The sequence below is a fragment of the Miniopterus natalensis genome, chromosome 6 (genome assembly GCF_054644295.1).
Source record: "Miniopterus natalensis isolate mMinNat1 chromosome 6, mMinNat1.hap1, whole genome shotgun sequence".
Taxonomy (NCBI): Eukaryota; Metazoa; Chordata; class Mammalia; order Chiroptera; family Miniopteridae; genus Miniopterus; species Miniopterus natalensis.
This window is the reverse complement of record NC_142086.1, coordinates 59,264,239-59,284,620: the sequence shown is the minus strand read 5'-3', so window position 1 is coordinate 59,284,620 and position 20,382 is coordinate 59,264,239. Positions and strand designations below refer to the sequence as shown.

Sequence of the window (20,382 nt, the reverse complement as noted above, 5' to 3'; positions counted from 1 at the left end):
CCGCCCCTGGCGCGCCCCCGCCCCGCCGCGGCCCGCGGGCCCAGGCCCCTCTCCGGCGCCCCCTCCCCGGCGCTGCGGCTGCCGCTCCCGGCGCCCCGCCCGACGCTGCAGCTGGGCCCGCGCTTCGCCATTGGATTAAAAATAGCAGCGTCCCCGCCCCGCCCGCCGCCCCGGCCGGTGCCGCGCCCGCCCCGCGCCCGCGCTCCCCGCCCGCGCTCGGCCCGCCGCCCGCCCGGCAGACCCGGAGCCCGCTCGCCCGCGGCCATGCAGCGCCGGGGCGCCCTGTTCGCCGTGCCGGGCGGCAGCGGCGGCCGGAAGATGGCTGCGGGAGACGTGGGCGAGCTGCTGGTGCCCCACATGCCCACGATCCGCGTGCCCAGGTCCGGGGACCGGGTCTACAAGAACGAGTGCGCCTTCTCCTACGACTCGCCGGTGAGCGGGCTCGGCCGCCTCGGGGAGGGTCGCGCGCCCGCGGCCTGGGGCGGCCGCAGCCCGGGGCTCGGCGTGCGGGGCTCGGCGCACGGGGCGGGCGGAGGCGATGCGCGGCGGCCGCCGGGGCGCCTCCCCCCGAGCGAGCCCCCCGGGCGCTCGGCGCCGCCCGCGGCCGGAGGCTGGGTCGCCCGCGGCCTCGCTCGGCCGGCCTCCCGGGGCTGCAGGGCCTCGGGTCCCAGCGGCCGCCTGCAGGCCCGGCGGGAGGAGCTGCCGGAGCCCGGCTGCGCGGGGCGGGGGCGCGGGGGCGCGGGGCTGATCCCCGCCGCCGCACCTTCCCGCCGGCCCCCCGCCGGCCCCAGGGGCCCGCGCCCGCGCCGCCTCCGCTCGGGGCGCTGCTCCCTGCGCTCGGGGCGCTCCCCGCTCCTTTTCTTTCCCTGAGACCGTCCGAGGAAGCCTCCTGGTGCCCCTGCTCGGGCGGCAGGAATAGGGGTGTCCTGGATGGTTACGGGTTTCCGAAACCTCCCCCTGCCCCCTTAAGCGAGTCGCCGGGACTGAAAGGCACTAGTATAAATTATTACAAGTTCAGTCTGGAGCCGTGACCTCGGACTGGAGGGAAGTTCAGGCGGGGCCCTGCCCTGCGCCCGGGGCACGGGGTGGTTTTCACCCGGGGGTGTGTGCGCGAACGGAAAGGAGGGCGAGTGTCCCTTTCAGGAGTCAAAATGGGCTTCAAAGTGACTCAGCTGTCTGGCGTTTATCATGTCTTTCTGAGGACCAGGTTATTTTTATCCACCCACTTTAGATCTCATGTGTCACCCGGCAGATCCCAGCGCAACGGGGGGTGCATGGATTGGAGGGACGAGGGCCGGTTTCACCATAGTCTTAACACATTTTATTCATGTTATGCAGAGTATTGTTGGAGGGAAAAACACACAAAACACCCAATGAGTAGCAAATTTTCCAAAGTATCTTTTATTATCTTGTGGGTTATTTGGCTGATTTCAAAGCATTTTTGTTTGGTGTACATTGGAGCACCAGAATTATATCCTCTCTGTGACATTCCGTCTTTCTTTTATGCTAATTCCAGATCATTTGGAGGGTAAAAATCTCACTTATTTGTTCATTACTTATTTTTTTTTCAAAAAGGTCTATGTAGAGTGGAATGAAATGGTTGTATTTAATACTTAGCACATTGTGATCACACTGTTTGAAGTGACTGTCAGTAATGGCATTAAATTCTGTTATCCACAAAGTACTTGAAAATGCCATTTTTAGGTTTTGTGTCCAGTGCTGGGCAGGTTCCCACTTATAGCTCCTAAGGGTGCAGAAAGGTGGTGGTCCTCACTTAAGCAACTGACAGACGGTGAACTGCCAGAAGAAAAAAGTGGCCTAAGTCTTTGAGGAAAGCACAACATGTCAAGAGGGTAAAACTGCTTTTTCTGTGTTTGGTCTGGGTTGATCTTTAAAATTTTTTTACAAATTTTTTTACAGATTTTTTATTGGAAATCTTTACCTTATAATATAGTGCATAGCAGGTGTGCAAAAGCCAACACTTTTAATTCACTTCCACAAATAGTTATTGGGAGATTACTGTGTGCCAAACACTGTTCTAGAAGCATCTTGTCCAATGTAAAGTGATGATTTCATTCATTCCTTAGGGAAGACTGGGCTTATTTACAAGGCCGATGAATCAGTATATTTCATTATCTGTTTTGGGGAGAAAGAGAAAGAAGATTTTATAACAAGTTTTATTAAAGCGCAGTGCGTGATAATGGGAGATTTTTCCCGCTGGTACTTAACACTTTATCATGAGTTCAGCAGGGTTTTTTGAGCACCTACTATGTGCCAGCTCGCAAAGGCATGGCTGTAAGAATCATACAGAATAAAATTCATTGGCGCCTAACACACCAGAAACTTTAATCCACAAGTGCTATATGACTGTTGTAGAGGAAAGATGAAAGCCATTTGAGTGGGAAAAAAAAAAGTCATTCTTGCTTTGGATACTTTTGAAAAAGATCATAGAGAAAGATGGATAGAAATTAGGAAGACCAACATTGCAGGCAAGGTAAATCACACGCATAAACACACAAGGTGAGAATGTTATTTTCTTCTTTGCTTGTAATGTGGTTGAAGGAAGAGACTGATTTAACAAGACGTGAGTCAGAATCAAGCAGAGAGTAAAAGGTGGGGTCCTTGAATGCCTACAACAGGATCTTGATTTTATGTACATGAGGTCGGTTATGGAAAGCTACTCAAAGTAACATGACTCAAAGTGGTGCTAGAGGAAGAAAGACTGAATTGATAAACCTTTATTATGTACCTACTGTGTCCAAGGCCTGGTGTGGACACCTCTGTGGGTGTGAGTATGCTGTGGGATGGCATGATTGCTCATTTCAGAGTCCCTGTCCTTCCTTCTTCTTGCCTTCTAGGGCTTAGCACATGGCAGGTGCTCAGCAAGTTCTGGGATGTGTGAGATTTTGTTTTTTCATCTGCCAATCTGGTTTCATTCCAGGCCCTCTTTGCCACCTTGACCTGTAGGTTCACTTCTCTGTGACTTGGGTCACCTTGCAAGGTCTGTAATGTGACCTTCCTAGAGAGTGGAGGCTGTGCATCTTGTGTCCTCAGTAGTCAGCCCAGCATCTGGTATATGTCTCAGGAACTCAGTGAATATCTAGGAAATGTGTGAATTACATGTGGTTACAGGTTCTGAAAATGGTAAGGACACAACATATGAGAAACTTTGGGAAAGGAATCATGTGGGATTATGTAGAATGAGGTGACTTCATTGGTTGTGGGGGTCAGATGTGAAAAGAGAGAGCCAGCCAGGCAGAATCCTCGCTCTGCGATCCAGCTATATAACTTCTATGTGCCCCAGTTTCTCCATCTGTAAACTGCGCCCAATAATAGAATCTACTTCATGGGGTTGTTTTGTGGATCAAATAAATTAATATGTTAAGTGTGCCTGGCCGGTTGGTAACCACTATAGATAAAAAAGCAAGCGATAAAGGGAGTCAGTCGTGGTTGTAAGCCTGAGTGTTTGGTTGTTAGGGGCTATGCAGAAAGTTTCGTGTGGTTAAGTGGGGAAATTGGTTTACTCTTCTCACAAGTCTTCGAGGGTCAGCATGTAAAATCCACTCCCACCCCTGTGGTGTCCAGCCCCTCCTTCATCGCAGCGAACTTTGTCCCACCTCCCCTCAGTGTGCGGGTTGCTAGCTCCAGCAGGCCCGTCTGTCTCTGGATCTTCACTGAGTGAGCTTCGTTTCCTTTTCTGGGCCCACCTTCCCTTCGTGATCACCTTTCAGGGAGCTTGCTCGCCTTCCCTTTCTGCTTCAGGCTTGGTCCTTCCCTCTGAAGCCTCCATTGTTAGAGTGCGTGTCATATACCACAGCAGTTAGTTACAGTTCCGGAGTTTGCCATTATTTTATGTTCTTTTACCCATTTAGCTGGTAGTTTGAAAACACCGACTAGATGTGAAGCCCCGTACCTAGCATTAGGTACAGGAGGAGCTGGGCCAGCCTTGTGCTCATATACCCCCTCCCCCCTGTCTGGGATGGGGAGCTTATCTTCTGCCTGGTCTTAGCTGGGTGAGCTGAAAGATCGAGAACAGGGCTTAGGCCCAGGCAGTTTATTTTGGAAAGGTATCCCAGGGAACAGAAGTGGAAGAACATCCAAAGGAATGGTGACAAAGGGATGGAAGGAGAGCCAGTCCCAGAGTGAGTGGTTGACTGGCTACCACGGTGGCCACTGGTGCTTAATCTGGCAGGGACTCTGGGGAACTGTTGAATGTACCTCCACATCATCTGCCTGGGACATGGAAGGGGGGAGTTTTTTCCACTGGCTCCCGTGGCCCATTGGTCAAGGGTGCTCCAGGGGTGAAACGCCCTCAGTCTTCCAGGTTGGTATCTGTGCTGGCGAGGTTGAGCAGAATCCCTGTGACCAGCAGCAGTGGAGAAGGGAGAGATCCTGGTGCAGTGAGGCTAGGATGTCAGGCCACACCTGCCGGGCAAGCAGCTATACCACCAAAAAGGCATCCTGAGAGGATGTGAGACCAGCATAGTCAGTGCCTCCACACTTCTTCCCTCCAGGCATCCATCAGCACCGTTTTGTAAAAAGCAGCTTTCCCCCCCTTCTCCAAAGCTCTGAGATCTCTTGCCGATGTTGAGATGTCACTGTTGGTTCTCTGCTCTCCTGGGAATGTTTGCCAAACACTGATGGACTAGGCCTCATGGGAGAGGCTAGTTTAGATATGTGTTGGGAAAAGCTTTGAGGTCATGTACTTGTAGGAAAGCTTCATGTTAGGAGCTCAGTGAATCCTCCTGTGATACTGTGATTTATAATAAGGAACGTATATTTGGTCTTCGGTCCTGGCACAGAGCTCCTAAAACTCTTGGAATTTCCTAAGTGATAAGAGCCGAGAAGGTGTTATTTGTTATTCATAACAAGGCCCTTTCAACCACACCTGGTAACATCTTTCTATCTTCTGTCTCTATTCTAGGCCCCTCATGTAAGTGGGATCATACAGTATTTGTCCTTTTGTGTCTGGCTTTTTTCACTTAGCATGCCTTCAAGGTTCATCCATGTTGTAGTATGTATCGGAATTTCCTTCCTTTTAAAGGCTGAATAATACTTCATTGTATGTGTGTGCCACACTTTATTTATGCATTCCTCTGCTCATGGCCACTGGGTTCTTTCCAATTTTTGGCTGTTATGAACAAAGCTGCTGTGACCATAGGTGTATAAGGATCTGTTTGAGTCCTCGTAGAATCTGTTTTTTCTGTTGTGCTGTGTGTGCTAGGCACTGAGACTTGCATCATAGTTCTTACTCGAAGGGGAAAAAATAATTTAATTTAGGACCTACGTGGAAAAACTGTCATTCTAATGGATAAGCGGAAACTGATATAAGATAGTAAAGCAAAATTTAGGAAGTGCAGATTGTTTTCTTTGAAGGTTTAAACCTAAACTAGATCAAATTTGTTTCACATATCAAAAGTTCTCTGTCCAAAGCAGCTAACTTTTGTCACCTCTCCTGGAAAGTGGAAGCGTGTCTGCCAGCACTCGGGTGAGTGGGAGAATAGGTCGAGGGTGGTCTCCGCATCCGCATATTGGTACTGGCTGGATATTGTCTTCTGGTCCTCAGCCCTATCCCTGTTTTTCTCAGCTTTTTCCTATGTTGCGGGGGGGGAAGCAGGACACCTTTGACAGCAGGATTTTAATTTTGAATCGGCCAGTGAGAGATTCAGAAGGTAAAGAGAAGCCACGCTTGCTATTGTGGCTGTGGCACGTGGCAGACGTGGGATTTTCCTAGTTCTTGTGGGACTCAGAGCCACCAAGGTCATGGGGAGGCTGGGATCAGTCCTTTATGATGCTTGCGCATCATGATTTCCTGAACATGAGTAGCGGTTTCTCTGACTTGCCCCTCACAGCTCTTGCCATGATTTTCTAAGCCTCCAATTCCCTGTATCAAATCCCTTCCTGCCTGAAATGCTTAGAATAGTTTGTCTTTTCTGACTAAATCTGGACTGAGACACATAAATTACACCTACGTCTCTAAGTCCCTGTGTATTCAGGATGGAACCTTTGTTCTTAACTGAGCCCAGTGTCCCGAAGACCTGAGCCTTTTGTTTTACCTGCTTTAGAACAAATCTCCAGGAGTTTGTTGATGGGGGGGGGGGGGGGGACGACGCTTGGAGTGGAGAAGGGCTCTGGGGCTCTGACTGCTATTTAGACAGGTTTCCAAACCTTCCTCCTTATTTTAGTCCCCATTTTACCCCAACTTCCAGAGTTACCTGAGGTTGCCTGTTCTGGAGTCTTTCGGAAATTCTGGGTGTAAATCAGATTTTATCTTGGCTTTCCCTGCTCCGGACTGAGGATTCAACATTGTCAGCCTGTCTTAATTGTTTTAGCACTTACCCATCTGCAGTCCACGGTCCAGATTTTGTTGCTATGGTTAGCGTTTTCAAAAAGTCCCTTCACCATCCTTTTATCTGTGTTTCAGAAAGGAGTGAAATTGATGTGTGTGTAAGCTGCCCTAGGTTCCCTAGAGCCCTACTTTTCCAAACTAAGAATCAAGTCACTTGCCGTCTCTTTTTGGCAGTGATTACCTTTAAAGTTGTATCATTTTTCGAGTTCTGAGATTTAAGAGATGATGCTGATCGTCTCAGGGAGCCTTTCTGAGAAAGTTTGTGATCTCAGCTTGTGTTGAATCTGGACGTCTGTGCAGCTCTGAATTCTGCTCTTTCCCCCCCGGCATGTGTCTGCCTGTGGACTGGGCTCACGTACAGGGCTGCTCGTTCAGTGCCGGCGCTGGGAGGGGTACAGTGTCACCCAGGCTCCTCCCTGTCTTTAAAAAAATTGTGTAACATACACATAACATTGACCATCTTAACCATTTTTAAGCGTACACTTTAGTGGTACTAAGTATATTCGCAGTGTTGTGCAACCATCACCAATATCCATCTCCAGAACTCTTTTTATCTGGCAAAACTGAAACTCTATCCCTGGCAACAATAACTCCCATTCCCCCCTCTCCCCAGCCCCGGCAACCGCAATTATGCTTTGTCTCTATGAATTTGGACCGCTCCAGGTACCTTATACAAGTAAGATCATTCAGGATTTGTCCTTTCCTGACTGGCTTATTTCACTTTCCATAACTTTTTTAAGGTTCACCTGGTGTAGCATGTGCTGGAATTGCCCCCCCCTTTAAAGCAGAACAATATTCCATTGTAAGTGTAGACCACATTTTGTTTATCTATTCATCTGTTGATGGGCACTTGGGTGGCTTCCACCTTTTGGCCGTGAATTACGCTGCCATGAGCCTGAGTGAACCCCCCTCTTTTACATCACACCCCACTGGTGAGCAGGTTCCTGGGTTCCGGCACGGCCTCCTCTCTGCTCCTCTGCCCCCGTTCAGGCCCTCGTCATTTCTTGCCTGGACTCTTGCAGAACCCTCTTAACCAACCGCTTTGCCTCCCTTCCTGCCTGTCACACTGTACTCTCAGTTTTTCTGAAACGTGGATTTTATCACGTCATTTCCCTGTCTAGAAATTTTCAACAGCCGCATCCAGACTCTTCTGACATAGTGCATGTTGGTCCAACTTTCCTAGCCAGTGCTGTCACTTACACTCCTTTTGGCCCAGAGGATGTTGTGTTCTTCAGATGCTCAGCCTGGAATGCCTTCTCCCAGCCCATCACGCCCCCTCCCCCAGGAAAACCCTAGCAGTCCTTCAACACCAGCTCGGGTGTTCCCTGTGAGCCCCCCCCTTCCCCAGCTGAGTTAGACATTCCTTCCTTCCAGAGCACTTTGCACATCTCTTTCAGGGTGGGTGTCAGGGTTGGGATCTGATTGTTGAAGGCATGGAAGAGCTGAGGGCTTTGAGAATGAAACGGAAGAGTAGAGGACTGAAAAGTCTGCCATTTGGGAACGTGTGTCTAGTACGCTGCATCTTTTCTGTTTTCCTATTTTTGGAAAAATCATTACCATGTATTTTGACATACCAAATGCTACTAAAAATAACCAGTATTGTGTTTTTTATTTTATATATTTGACAAGTCATAAACTTGGCCCTTGAGAAGCCAGGGAAAGGTGTGTTGGGGACTTGCTGAAGGTTTTGTGTGTTGTGGTTCCAGGAGGCCCAGGGGATGCTGGTCCAAGTGATCACATGTGGTGTCCCCCAGGGAGAGGACAAGAGGGCTGGTGTTCGTGCGTGTGGCCCAGGCCTCTGCGCTGCTGCTCCCGTTCAGTGTTATGGGTGGTCATTGAGGACTCCCCTTATCCCCATGCACAGGGAAGATGTGGACAAAAGCATCTATTTTTAGGGTTTGAACAGCAGGGCAATGTACTAATGATAAGAATTTAATGAATCTGAATAGGCCACCAGATTAGAGAGGTTGCCTGAGGTGCACAGTATGCACTTCCTGTGATAATATTGAAAAGAAAACATTTTGTTCAGTATTTATTAGCAAGCATTAGTAATTATTTAGAGCCTACTATGCACCCAGCGCTGAGCTGGGTGCTCTAGGTGGAAGGGAAGGTGTGAGTATTTAGGAGGGAAGCAGGGCCACAGGAAGGGAGAATGACATGGCTCTTTCTTTAAAAAAAATTTTTTTTTCTCTTTAATCTTCACCCGAGGATATTTTTTCCATTGCTTTTCAGAGAGAGTGGAGGGGAGTGGGGGGAGAGGGAGAGAGAGAGAGAGAGAGAGAGAGAGAAACATCAGTGTGAGAGAGAAACATGGGTCTGCTGCCTCCTGCAAGCCCCCTAGTGAGGATTGAGCCTGCATGCAACCCAGGCATGTGCCCTGACCGAGAATCGAACCGGTGACCTTTTGGTGCATGGGACGACCCTCAACCTACTAAGCCACACTGGGCAGGGCTAGGACATTTAAGTTTTCAACAGTGTGGCAAGGGAACAGCCTGAGGACAGTGGTTATTTGGTGCCGCTTTTCTGGAAGTGGACTGAGAAATAGTTGGCTGGGAGGCGGGGAGACCTTGAATAGGAATCAGCCAGGAGTTTCACTTACTATCGGAGGGGATGTGCTTTCATTGGGGTGGTGACAGTGGGGATAGGAGTGGTTGGTGGGGGCAATAAACTTGACAGAAATTTTCATGAATGGTATGGTGCAACTTAGTGACAGGCTACGCAGTGGGTGGAGGAGCGGGAGGAGTTAAAGGTGACTTTGCACCTTGCGCCTTGGGAGCCGGAGTGAATCAAGGATGTCAGTGAAGAAGGTGAGTGGTCGAATGCAAGTGGGCAAGTCCCGCATGCCCCTGGGACAACTGGGGACTGGGGTGGAGCTCAGAGGTCAGGGTTCAGATTGCAGAGTCTGGCTATCCCTAGTTCAGAGACCCTGGATTTGTGAATAGCCCTTCCTTGTGAAGGGCCCCAGGGCCCCATTTCTTTGCTCCTGGGACCTTTCCCCCAAGTTGTAGAGGAAGCAGTGACTGGCATGTGCCTCTTGTCCTCCCACTGATTGGCTCAATTTCCAGAGAAACTCTGGAGCCTGGGACAGTGTTTTTTCCAGGATAGAAATTTGAACAGATGATCATGTGGCACAAATAGTTATAGGTGGAATACATGTAGATTTTAAAGTTTTATGAAATAAAATCCCTCTAGAGGAAATTGCCCCATGTTAACTACATGGGTGATTGGCCAAGAGGTTGACAGTTCTTGTAAGTGGGTTGCAATTATGAAAACTTTCTCCTAATCAAATCAACTGTTGCTTGTTTTGTCCTGGCTAATTCTTTGGGTGAGGCTGTAATGTGGTGACCTGGACATAGATGTTTCTATCCCCAGCAATTCTCAGAAATAAAGTTGGCGATCTGTTAGTGGGATTAGCAGGTTGATTGGCCAGGAGGAAAGAGAGCATATGGGCCTGAGGTAAGGAATGGGCCAGGGGGCAGGATGACAGTAATTCCTATATTGTATCCTTTGGGACCAACCGCTGAGTTGTTCCTTTGGACGCGCCATTGGGCAGGTTCTGCCATTAGGTCTCCAGCCTGAGGCTTTGGAAGGAGCCTCAGTCGGTGTGGGCTATCTCTCCAGGCCCGGACCAGCAGAGCAGGACCACGGACAGATCCAGTGGCTGGCCATAAGGTGATGCGGGTGGGTGGACTGTGGGGGTCGCCAAACCCTGCCACTACTTCGCCAGCATCTCTGAGCCCAGCACTGTGGGTCTTGTCAGGGACCTGTCAGCCTGGAGCAGCCACCTCCGAGGGGCTTCAGCTGCCCCTTCGAGTTTGGGGGTGGAGCTGGCGGGGCCTGCTGAAGCCCCCTCCTCGCCTGCAGGAAAGCCTGGGAGAGCACCTGGCACAAGCTGCTTACTTGAGTGGGGTGGCTCTCCTTTGCCTGTCCGTTTTATTTTCTTGGAATGAAACAGCCTCAAAAAAAATAGAAGAAACTGCTCTTTTTCCCAGGCCCCCACGATGGTGTGTGCTTGCTGACAGCCGCCCACCTAGCTCCTGCCACCAAAACCACGTCTGCTTCTCAGTTGCTCCAGGCAGCAGGCGAGGGTGGGGTTGGAGAGACTGGCTTGGGTTCAAGTCCCCCCACCTTTTTACTATGTAGTAGCAATATGATTTCATCAAGTGCCTTAATTTCACTGAATTTCTCTGGGCCTTGGCTTTCCTCTCTGTCACACCCACCTTGCAGGGTTGTATCCCAGCTGCCCATTAAACATAACTTACTGCTACCCATCTCATTAGTGGGCGTTAGTGGGAGGGATCCCTCCAAGAGGAAGGTAAAGCGGGACTTATATGGTCTTGGCTTTGCAAAGAGAGACATGCCGGACTTGGTGATCCCGCGTGAGGCTCTGCCCTGAGTGACAGCCTGGGGCAGGAGTGTGTGCTGCCTCCTGAGGGGAACTGTGCAGGACTGTTATTCACACTCATGCTCAGCTCCTGCGATGGGCTCTCGTGGGTTAGCCTGCAAACCGAATCCTCATGTGTAAAGCAGTTTATCAGGGGAAATGCATCCTGCAGAGTACCATGTCTTAGGAAATAAGAAGACATGACTAGAAAAGGTTTTTACCTTTGACAAGGTGGTTTCACAGTTTCTGTTTTTAGATGTATGCTGGGAGCAGCTTTGGTGCATTACAGCTTCGTTTTAGGGCTCACCTCGGTGCCTTCATCCTCTGACGATTTTTATTTTGCCCATTTGTCCTGTGAGCATTAATTACGGTAGCTGCTCTTCGCACCTGGCCTGAACCCTTCCTTCCCCAGCTATTTGGGTGACAGGGTCCTCATTGCTCCACATACCCAGAGCAAGGATTTGCTTTTATACTTAGGGAAAAAGTTAACAAATGACGCCTCGGTGAGAGAGTGAGTTTATATTGTGCCAGAACCTAGCTGTTCGGACCCTGCTTTTAGCCAGTGCAGCTCTGAGGTGTAGGAGTCCTCTGCAGAGAGCAAAACCTCTGAGTCGGGGCCAGCTGGAAGGACCGTTACTGCATTAGCATTTCTATTTTTTCTTAACACCTCATGGCCACAGCACGATTTATGTGTGTTCAGCCGAGAGGCTGACCCCACCTTGAGGTGCTATGCGTTTGCTGTTCTCTACTTAGCTGATGTAGACCAGTGTATTTCAGTGGATTTCCTGTTGAAACCAAAATTTTGGATTTTGCAAATATTTATCTGTTGGTTCTTTTCTGCTGGTCAACTGTCGAGTCTTCCCTTGAGCTCCAGCCTATTTTGGGGCAGTGTTTTCTTCCCGTATTTCTCCTCCTCTGGGTTACGTCCTGGCTGCCTTCATCTGGAACCTTGTTTTACTTTCTCATTGCACATTTGCTTCCCATCTGCGTGTACTTAATCTTGCATCTAAAAACCGTCGTCTGTTTGTTTTGCTCAAGAAGCCAGAGTGTTCCGGGGTTCTGCACATTGGAATATTCATGTCTACCATCCGGACGTGGAGGTGCCCGAGAGGCTGAATTAATAGGCAGGTGGTTGCTGTATGAAAGCAAGGGCTGAGCGGAGAGGTGGGCCGTCTTGTGGAGTCATGAGTCCACACAGGAGTCGTCCTTGATTCGGCCCCTTTCCACACACCCCGACATCTGTCTAGGCCACCTCCTAGGCTTATGGGCGCCATCCTAAAATTACATCCTGAATCTGCCCGAGTTCCCCCTCGCTGCTGTGAGCCCCTTGCCCCTTGCCCCTTGCCCCTTGCCCCGCCCGGGCTGAGCCACCACACTGCTTTGTTCAGACAAGGCCTGCCGAAAAGAGCTTTCTGTGGTGATGGAATCGTGCTGTGTCCGCACTGTCCGGTGTGGTGACCCCTAGTCACGTGTAGCCGTTAAGCTGCTGGAAATGTGTCCAGTGTGATTCAGAAACTGAACTTTTAATTTAACGTAATTTAAATGCATTTAGAGTTCAGTATTCACCTGTGGCCTGTGGCTGCTGTGTTGGACAGTGTGGGTCTAGAATATATAGTGGCCTCCTAACCATGCATTCTCTTGACGCCCCTCCCCATAGTTCTACCCCAGTATCCAGAGTGATCGTTTAAAAATGGTCATCAGATTGTGGCACTGCTCACTCGAAAACCCTCCAGTGGCTTTGCATCCCACGGAGAGTGAGCTCTAGCTCTTCTCGTGCCCGTGAGGCCAGCTCCGCAGAGCCCGCTTCCTCACACCCTGCTCCCTCTCCCTCCACTCCAGCGTCCTGACTTTCTGGGGGTTTTTTTTTGAGGATGTAGCTAAGTTTCCTCCAGAGCCATGGCCTTTCCACATGCTTTTTTGTCTAGCCGGAGTGCTCTTTTCACTTTGTTTCCCTGGGCCTTCATGCTTGAGCTCTCCCCTCACCTGCCTACCCCAGCCCCCAGCCCCTGACTGCATGGTGGCCCCAGCCCTCTTGTCTCCCCACCTCCCCTCAGGCTTCTCTGTCACTCTTAGCACTGCTGGAATTACCTTCTGAATCCCCTTCTTGCTTATCTCCTGCCTCTCCTTACCCGGATGTGTCATCAGGGCACCAACCTGCTCGTCTCTCTGCTGGACAAGCCCCTGCCCCTCGCCCCCGCCAGCTCCTCCTGCCCCAGAGAGGACAGCACAGCCTCCTCCCCTTTCACAGCCTCTTTTCTGGACCCCACACAGCCCGCCCCCCTGCTGTAAACTTGGCTGGCATCCCACTGGGGTACAGCGTCCTTGATTCGTTTCATTTTCCTGCTGTGATCACATTCTAGCCCGGCTCCCTGAGATCACAGTCCTCATCGCCTCTCCTTCACTTGTGCGTTCCCAGGTTTCCTTAGCTGCGCATTTCAAATTCCTCTCTCAGTTATTTCAGACCGTGCTTCCCCTTTGAGTAACGCGAGCGTGCGGCACCTTAAAGCTGTGAGGTTGGCTTGCAAAAGCTGTAGTGCAGAAAAGGGAACATTGACCAACTGCCTGATCTAGTCCATGTACATATATTTGGTTCTAAATACATTCAGTTAAGGAAAATATTACTGTTTCAGAAGAAAAATTAGAAAATGCCAAAAGACGACATGAGGAAGGAAATCCCACATGGTCTCCCCTGCTGAGATAACATCACGCCACGCAGGGTGCCCACGCCACGCACGTTATAACATCACACACACAGCTTTGCCACCTGCTTTCATCCCTCAGAAATATCTCTCAATAAATACTCATCGCAAGTCAATTTTAAATGGCCGAAGAGTGTTACATTTCATGGATATGCCACCTAATTTAGTTAACGTCGTTTGTTTCACTTTTTCTTTTTTAAAAAATCAGTGTTGCCCGGCCGGGCGTGGCTCAGCGGTTGAGCGTCGACCTAGGATCCAGGCGATCAGGGTTCGATTCCCGGTCAGGGCACATGCCCGGGTTGCGGGCTAGCCAGTCAATGACTTTGTCATCATTGATATTTCTATCTCTCTCTCCCTCTCCTTTCCTCTCTCTGGGATCAATAAAGATATATTTAAAAAAAAAAATCAGTGTTCCAGAAGATACTTCAAGCCGTCACTTTGGCACGAGGGCATGAGTCACGGTCTGGCGGGGTGTCAGTATGCGATTCGTCCTGCGTGTGGATTTGTTGTTGCTCCGTCTTCCTACCTCATGTTGCTCTTTGTGGCGATGACCGCTTGTTTTCCACACTGCCCTGTGGTTCTAAAAACAAGCGTTACGCAGCCCTCTGCTTCCCGAGCGCCCGCGCACACGGGCTCGCCCTCCTTCCTGTCTTCCAGCGAGGGCTGGTCTCCAAGAACACAGCGCTGTAAACAGAGTTCTCCGAACACCTACCCATTGACAATGTGGTGTATTTTTAATTAAAAGGACTGGGCACTGGCTACTCTGAAACATGTTGCAACCTTGACCTTTCTCTCCAGCACTGTTTCAGTGTTCTCTTCAATGGCAGGCGGCACAGTAAAGGTTACTTCTGAAGAGCATGTAGGTGCCACAATGTCAAGTAACAGATGAATGGCGATGGATATATCGTATCTATATTGAGAGGCATTGAAGAGGGCGTTTAAACCATGGCTTCTGCTGCTGCTCCTCTCTCTTATGGTTTGATTGTGGGCTGGGAGAAGTTTTCAAGGGGAGTCATTATAAAGCCTTAGAGAAACTGAGTGGTGTTTCTTGACTTCCCTGTGATTTCAGGTTTCTGAATCGTCTTGCATCTTGGTTAAGTGTCTGTTTTCGTGCATCATGAAGATGATACTTGGAATCTTATTGAGCTAGGAACACACGGAGAAGCACACTTAGGCCATTCTGGGCTGGGTGGCCTCTGAAAGTAGGGTCCAAGGCGGGATGGGGTGTGGAGATGGCAGGCACTGTCCCGAAGAGCCGTGTGAGGCTGGCTTGATTACAGAAGGTGGGAGATTTGGGACAGTGGGGTTCAAGTGTCCAAGCTGCTAAGAGTTGACTTTAGCCAAATAAACAAGAAAAGCTAATATTCCTGCTGGTGTCTCAGGCTATCTTCCTATGCATGGCCATCAGTTTTTTGTTTTTTTTTTTAAATTGTCACCTGAGGACATGTTTTTATTGATTTTGAGAGAGAGAGAAACATCGATGTGAGAGAGACATTGATCACTTGTCTCCCAAACGCACAGGGATCTAACCTGAAACCTAGGTGTGTGCCCTGACTGGGAGTCGAACCTGCAACCTTTTGGTGTACAGGCTGATGCTCCAACCAACTGAGCCACCGCCAGGGCCAGTTTTCTTTTCAAGATCCCCATTATTTAGTTATGCCAAAGACTTGAAATGGAGCATGTGCCAGGAAACATTTTAAAAACGGGCACTGAGGACCAGTTAGAAAGAGAGATTAAACTATGTAACGGAATGACAGACAAATTACACAAACCTTGCCATCCATTCCGTAAATGTTTGTTCAGTCCTGCTCTGTACCAGATACTGTTTTTGGAATTCAGTAATGAATGTGACACAAGTTTCCTGCTCTCAAGGAGCGGCTGTGTAGCTCAGCTTCTGAATGCAGTGGCCCCAAGTGAAGGAAGCTTGGGTTTCTCACAGCTACAGATTTCAAATAGCAAGATGCTAACAGTTGCGAAATGAAAGTGGGTTTGGGGTTAAGGACTGTCAGCACAGGCGGGTGAGCAGGGAGATGTGGGAGTTGGTCATGGGCAGAGGCTGGCAGGTGGACGGGTGGTTAGGTGTGGGATCTGGGGAGCATCCACAGTTGTGCAGGCAACTGTGGATGGTTTTGATGGGGCTGCTCTGAGGGCTTGAGGCCTGATCTGGTGTCCCTGAAGGTCCTTGAGGTGTGCTTGCCTGACAGTGAGACACTCTTGGGATTAGGCAGTTCACTCAGCTCTAGGCCAGTGCTACTCAAAATGTAGCCAGCTGACTGCTGTGAGGAGATAAGTGCAAACATTGAGAGCATGTGTTTAGAAATTTCTTTGCAACCACATCCAAGTGCATGAGCAGTGGACTAGTTTGTTTGAACAGGAGAGAGACCCATTTGGGTTGTGTGGGACTTACCTCTGTAAGTTCACATCTGACTGGAGCTGGGAACTTGTCCTCTGCAGGGGACCAGGTATCTTTCCCCAGTGAGTAGAAACAAAACAAAACACCAGACAAAACCACCTGCTCCTTCACAACATTAGTTTGAGAAATGACACTCTAGACCAAGCGTGGAGGTAATGGGAGGTGAGGCTGTGGGCCCAAAGTCAAGGACCTAAGTAAATCTAAAACCGTTTGTCAAATTCCATTTTCATTTCAGGCCTTCGTCAGTGTACAGGCTCACCTTCCCCTCTTCCCTTTTCTCCTTGTCATCAGCATGTGTTCTTTTTTCATGAACATTATTTTCTATGCACATTGTATACAATTCTATACATATGTAATAATGTAAGAGTATTTCATTGTGTTTATATGCCACCGGTTCTTAGCTCCTCTATCTGGGGCTGTTGTTACTTTTTTCCTGTTATAAATAGTGTACATCATTAATATTTTTGAACATACTGGTTTTTTTCTTCTATTTCTTTTGGGTTCCTGGAGCCTGTACCCAAAGGAGAAGTACCGTGTCGAAGGTCATAGTTTTATTGCTCCGTAGAAAGACAGAATTGATTATATAGTGGGAGTAGATGCACAGACTTTTCTGTGGCTCCAGGCTGTGCAATTATGATGCTTTTTTGCTAGTTAGTAGGCAAATGTACTTGCCTGGAGGTTGTTTTAATGTGCTTACTTCAGAGGGTAGTGAGAATGTGGTGATTTGATTTTAATATTGTCTCACATTTAAAACGAAAGAATCTTAAAAAACACACCTCTTAGCAAGTTGAACCTGGATGTTGACAACTTGTAATTTTATCAATTTTACATAGTTTGCATTTAAGCTTTTCTTCATTATATTTTACATCTTTACCCCTTCTGTTATTGTTGGTTTTCTATTTGTTTCATTATATTTTGTGGTGTAAAACTTGTTCATTAGTGTTTTATATGGGATGTTTCCCCAAAATGTATACACACACTCTGAATAATTATGAAGGCAGTGTTTATTAAAATACATTTTATTTTCTAAATTGAGCTATCAGCTGTGTATACATTTTTGTTGGACCCCTGTATGTTTTCTTGGACAGAAGTTATTTTCCCCTTTACAGGTGGGATAAATATGCTGTTCTGCCATATTTATAATTTTTAAAATGCTATCTCTTGGATCTATCTGGATCTTATTACAGTGTTTGGTATAACATGTGGATCTGGGTTAATGGAAGAGAATGGAAGTGTTTCTTATTTTTAATCCCAATATCTGGTGCTCAGTTTAATGTGCTTAATGAATAACTGACCATTATAATGATGCAGTTTTTTTTCTTAAGGGTTATGACTATGCAAAACAGCGTGTTTATTTTAAAAAATCTTTTGAAAATATTTACCTAACTTATTGATCAAATGAATGTAATGTGAAAAACTTTTCTAATTTTATTCAAATGATCTCATTTAAAGGGAAACATTTACCCAGAAGCACAAGCTATAGAATTCTGAATTTTTTGGATGCTATTTAATAGTCAAGTTTTAAAAATTTCATTTGAAAGTATTTGTTGCCAGAATATAAAATTGAAATAGATTTTTGTTTATTAACCTGTATCCCATGACCTTGCTAAACTCATGCATTTAAGAAAAAAAAATTTTTTATTTGCAGGGGTGAGACTAACAGGATCTTAATAAGAATCCACTCCCATTGAGGCAACATGGCTAATTTTAGATGTTAAGCTTACAGAGAAGCATGTTATACAGATTGAGAGAAAAGGAGAGATGAGATTGGTATAGAACATCAAGCAGCTAAACTGCAAGCAATATTTTTGACTATTCATTATAGCAGTATTCTGTAATTAAATAATATTTGAAATATTGCACAGAGAGATCAAAAGAGAAAGAGATTCAGATTTAATTCTGACACTTCCAAGTTGTGTGAACTTGGGCAAGTGACTTATCCTTAGTTTAAAAAAAACCTGTAAAGTGGAGCCCTGGCTAGTGCAGCTCTGTTGGTTGGGTGTTGTCCTGTGCACCTTTGTTTTTATTTTATTTTATTTTATTTTATTTTATTTTATTTTATTTTATTTTATTTTATTTTATTTTATTTTATTTTATTTTATTTTATTTTATTTTATTTTATTATTTTATTTTATTTTATTTTATTTTATTATTATTTTATTTTATTTTATTATTTTATTTTATTTATTCATTTATTCATTTATTAAATATATCTTTATTGATTTTAGAGAGAGGAAGAGAGAGATAGAAAATCAATGGTGAGAGAGTCATTGATCGGCTGCCTCGTGCACGCCCCCGACTGGGGATGGAGCCCGCAACCCGGGCATGTGCCCTGACCGGGAATCGAACCACCGTCTCCTGGATCCTAGGTCGATGCTCAACCTCTGAGCCACGCCTGGCCGGCTGTGCACCTTTAAAAGGTTGCTGATTCGATTCCGGGCAGGGCACACGCCCAGGTTGTGGGCTTGATCCTTGGTGGGGGGCGTGTAGGAGGCAGCAGATTGATGTTTTGAGACAAACATTGATGTTTGTCTCTCTCTCCCTCTCCCTTCCTCTCTCTCTAAAAATCAATTAAAAAATTCTTAAAAAAAACCCCCAAAACTGTAAAATGGAAATAATAATAAGCCGCTTGAGTATTGTTTGGATTAGAAATACTGTATATAAAGCACCTGCACATACCAGGAATGCAATAATATGTGGCTATGATTATTATTGGACTCCATCCTCCAGCATTTACTATATGAAATGATTATTTAATGTATTAAATTGTTACAATTTATTAATGGATACCATCAAATATCATGTGTCATCAAAGGAAGGGAACAATATCTTTGAAGAACCCTGCTCTGCTAAAAGGGTATGAAAACTTTATGTTCCGGGAGACTTGCACTGACCGATGACGAAGTAACAATAAACCGCTGCAGTGATGGCTATTCGGTCCCTTGCCAGCTTTCTTCTGTCCTTTATTGTTATTTACCCCAGTTTGGAGAGCCACAAGCACATTTATTCCCGGGGGCCTCTGAGGATCTCATACTATGAGACTATGCTCAGTTGTCCAGGAGCCCCTGGCACCCAAGGTTGGGGCGGGCGCCACCCCTGTGGTGGCCGTGGAACCCCTGGGGGGGTCACCACAATGACTGTGACAGCCAGGCCACCCTTACCAGGCTTTGCCTTCATCATTTGCCTTCCTTCCCCACCCCCTTCTCTGTGTCTAGACCACGTGGCGAGGTGTGTCCTTGGCTAATGTTGTAACCTGTCTCTTTCTTCTAGAATTCTGAAGGCGGACTCTATGTATGCATGAATACATTTTTGGCCTTTGGAAGAGAACATGTTGAAAGACATTTTCGAAAAACTGGACAGAGTGTATACATGCACCTGAAAAGACATGTGCGAGAGGTGAGAGATACAGTTTTGGTGAACTGCCTTGGTATCTTTCCCGTAACGTTGTCTTAGTGTGTGTACCACGTGGAGACTCTGCTGTGCTCGCATAACTTCCGATTCTCCTCGATTGTGGGAAACAAAAACAAGACTGTCAATAGAAATTCATAGGCTCCCCCAAACCGTATCTTACCCAGTTTTATTTTTCTCTTCCTCCGAACCTCTTCTTGGAGTTAAGAAGATATGGGTTGACTGATTGAAAAAAAATTAAGTAAAAAACAAACAGAAGAGTACAGAAAATAATACTAGAAACACTCATGGATCAAAAAATCAGAAATAAAATATATTTGGGTACTTTTGATTCAAATTTTTTTTTCAGCAAGAACAAGAGTTTTCCTGAAAGTTGAAGTCCCTTTTGTTTCCCTCACTCCCGAGAAATTCATTGCTGTGAATTTTATGTTTCTCATTCCTGCACAAGTCATTGTATTTTATTTATGTGTAGGTATTCATCACCCATATGCAGAATGATGGTGTTTTAAAGAAGCAGATAAATACCATCATAGTGTTAACTCTACTTCCGTATAAAGCTTTCCTTTTCAACGTGGTTTTTGAAATCTAGTCATGTTGTGATGCATTTGGATGTACTTAATTCATTCTAATAGTAGTTTGATATTCTACTTTGTCATTTATTATTCTGTTCTATTGATGAACATTTAGATTGTTTCTATTTTTTTTTTTGCTTCTGTCAATAATGCAACAGTTAACATTTTTCTCCTGGGAGTACATGTGCAAGATTTTTAAGGGGATATATATAGAAGTGGTAATGCTGGCTTGTGGCTGTGCTTGCCCTTATTTGTACTGGATATTGACAAGTTCTTGCCCAGATTGGTTGCACCAGTTTATACTTCTATCTGCAGTGACTGTGAACTCCTGGTTTTCCACAACCTCACACTTGGTCCGATTTTTAATTTTGCCAATCTATTGGTTGTGAAGTAGCATCTAAATATTTGGCATTTCCTTCTGCGAGAATTGAATATCTTTATATATGTTTATTGGCCATTCTGGTTTTCTCTTCTCTGAGTGGCCTATTTTTATTTTTGGCCTATTTCTCTATGGGTTTATCTTCTTCTTAAAAGTTTTATTTAGTTTTTTTCACATT

General features: G+C 46.8%; 1 protein-coding gene across 2 annotated transcripts in view; it reads left to right on the top strand.

Moving 5' to 3' along the window:
- Positions 1–239: 239 nt before the first annotated feature.
- USP13 (ubiquitin specific peptidase 13) overlaps positions 240–20,382 on the top strand; it is an 89,309-nt gene continuing 69,166 nt past the window's right edge. The window contains exons 1-2 of one of the 2 annotated variants that reach the window (XM_087818295.1): positions 240–432; positions 19,116–19,241. In XM_087818295.1, the coding sequence (XP_087674421.1) occupies positions 265–432; positions 19,116–19,241 (294 nt within the window). In that variant the 5' untranslated portion in view covers positions 240–264. The remainder of the gene's footprint in view (positions 433–19,115; positions 19,242–20,382) is intronic. The other variant, XM_087818296.1, reaches the window with a different exon arrangement.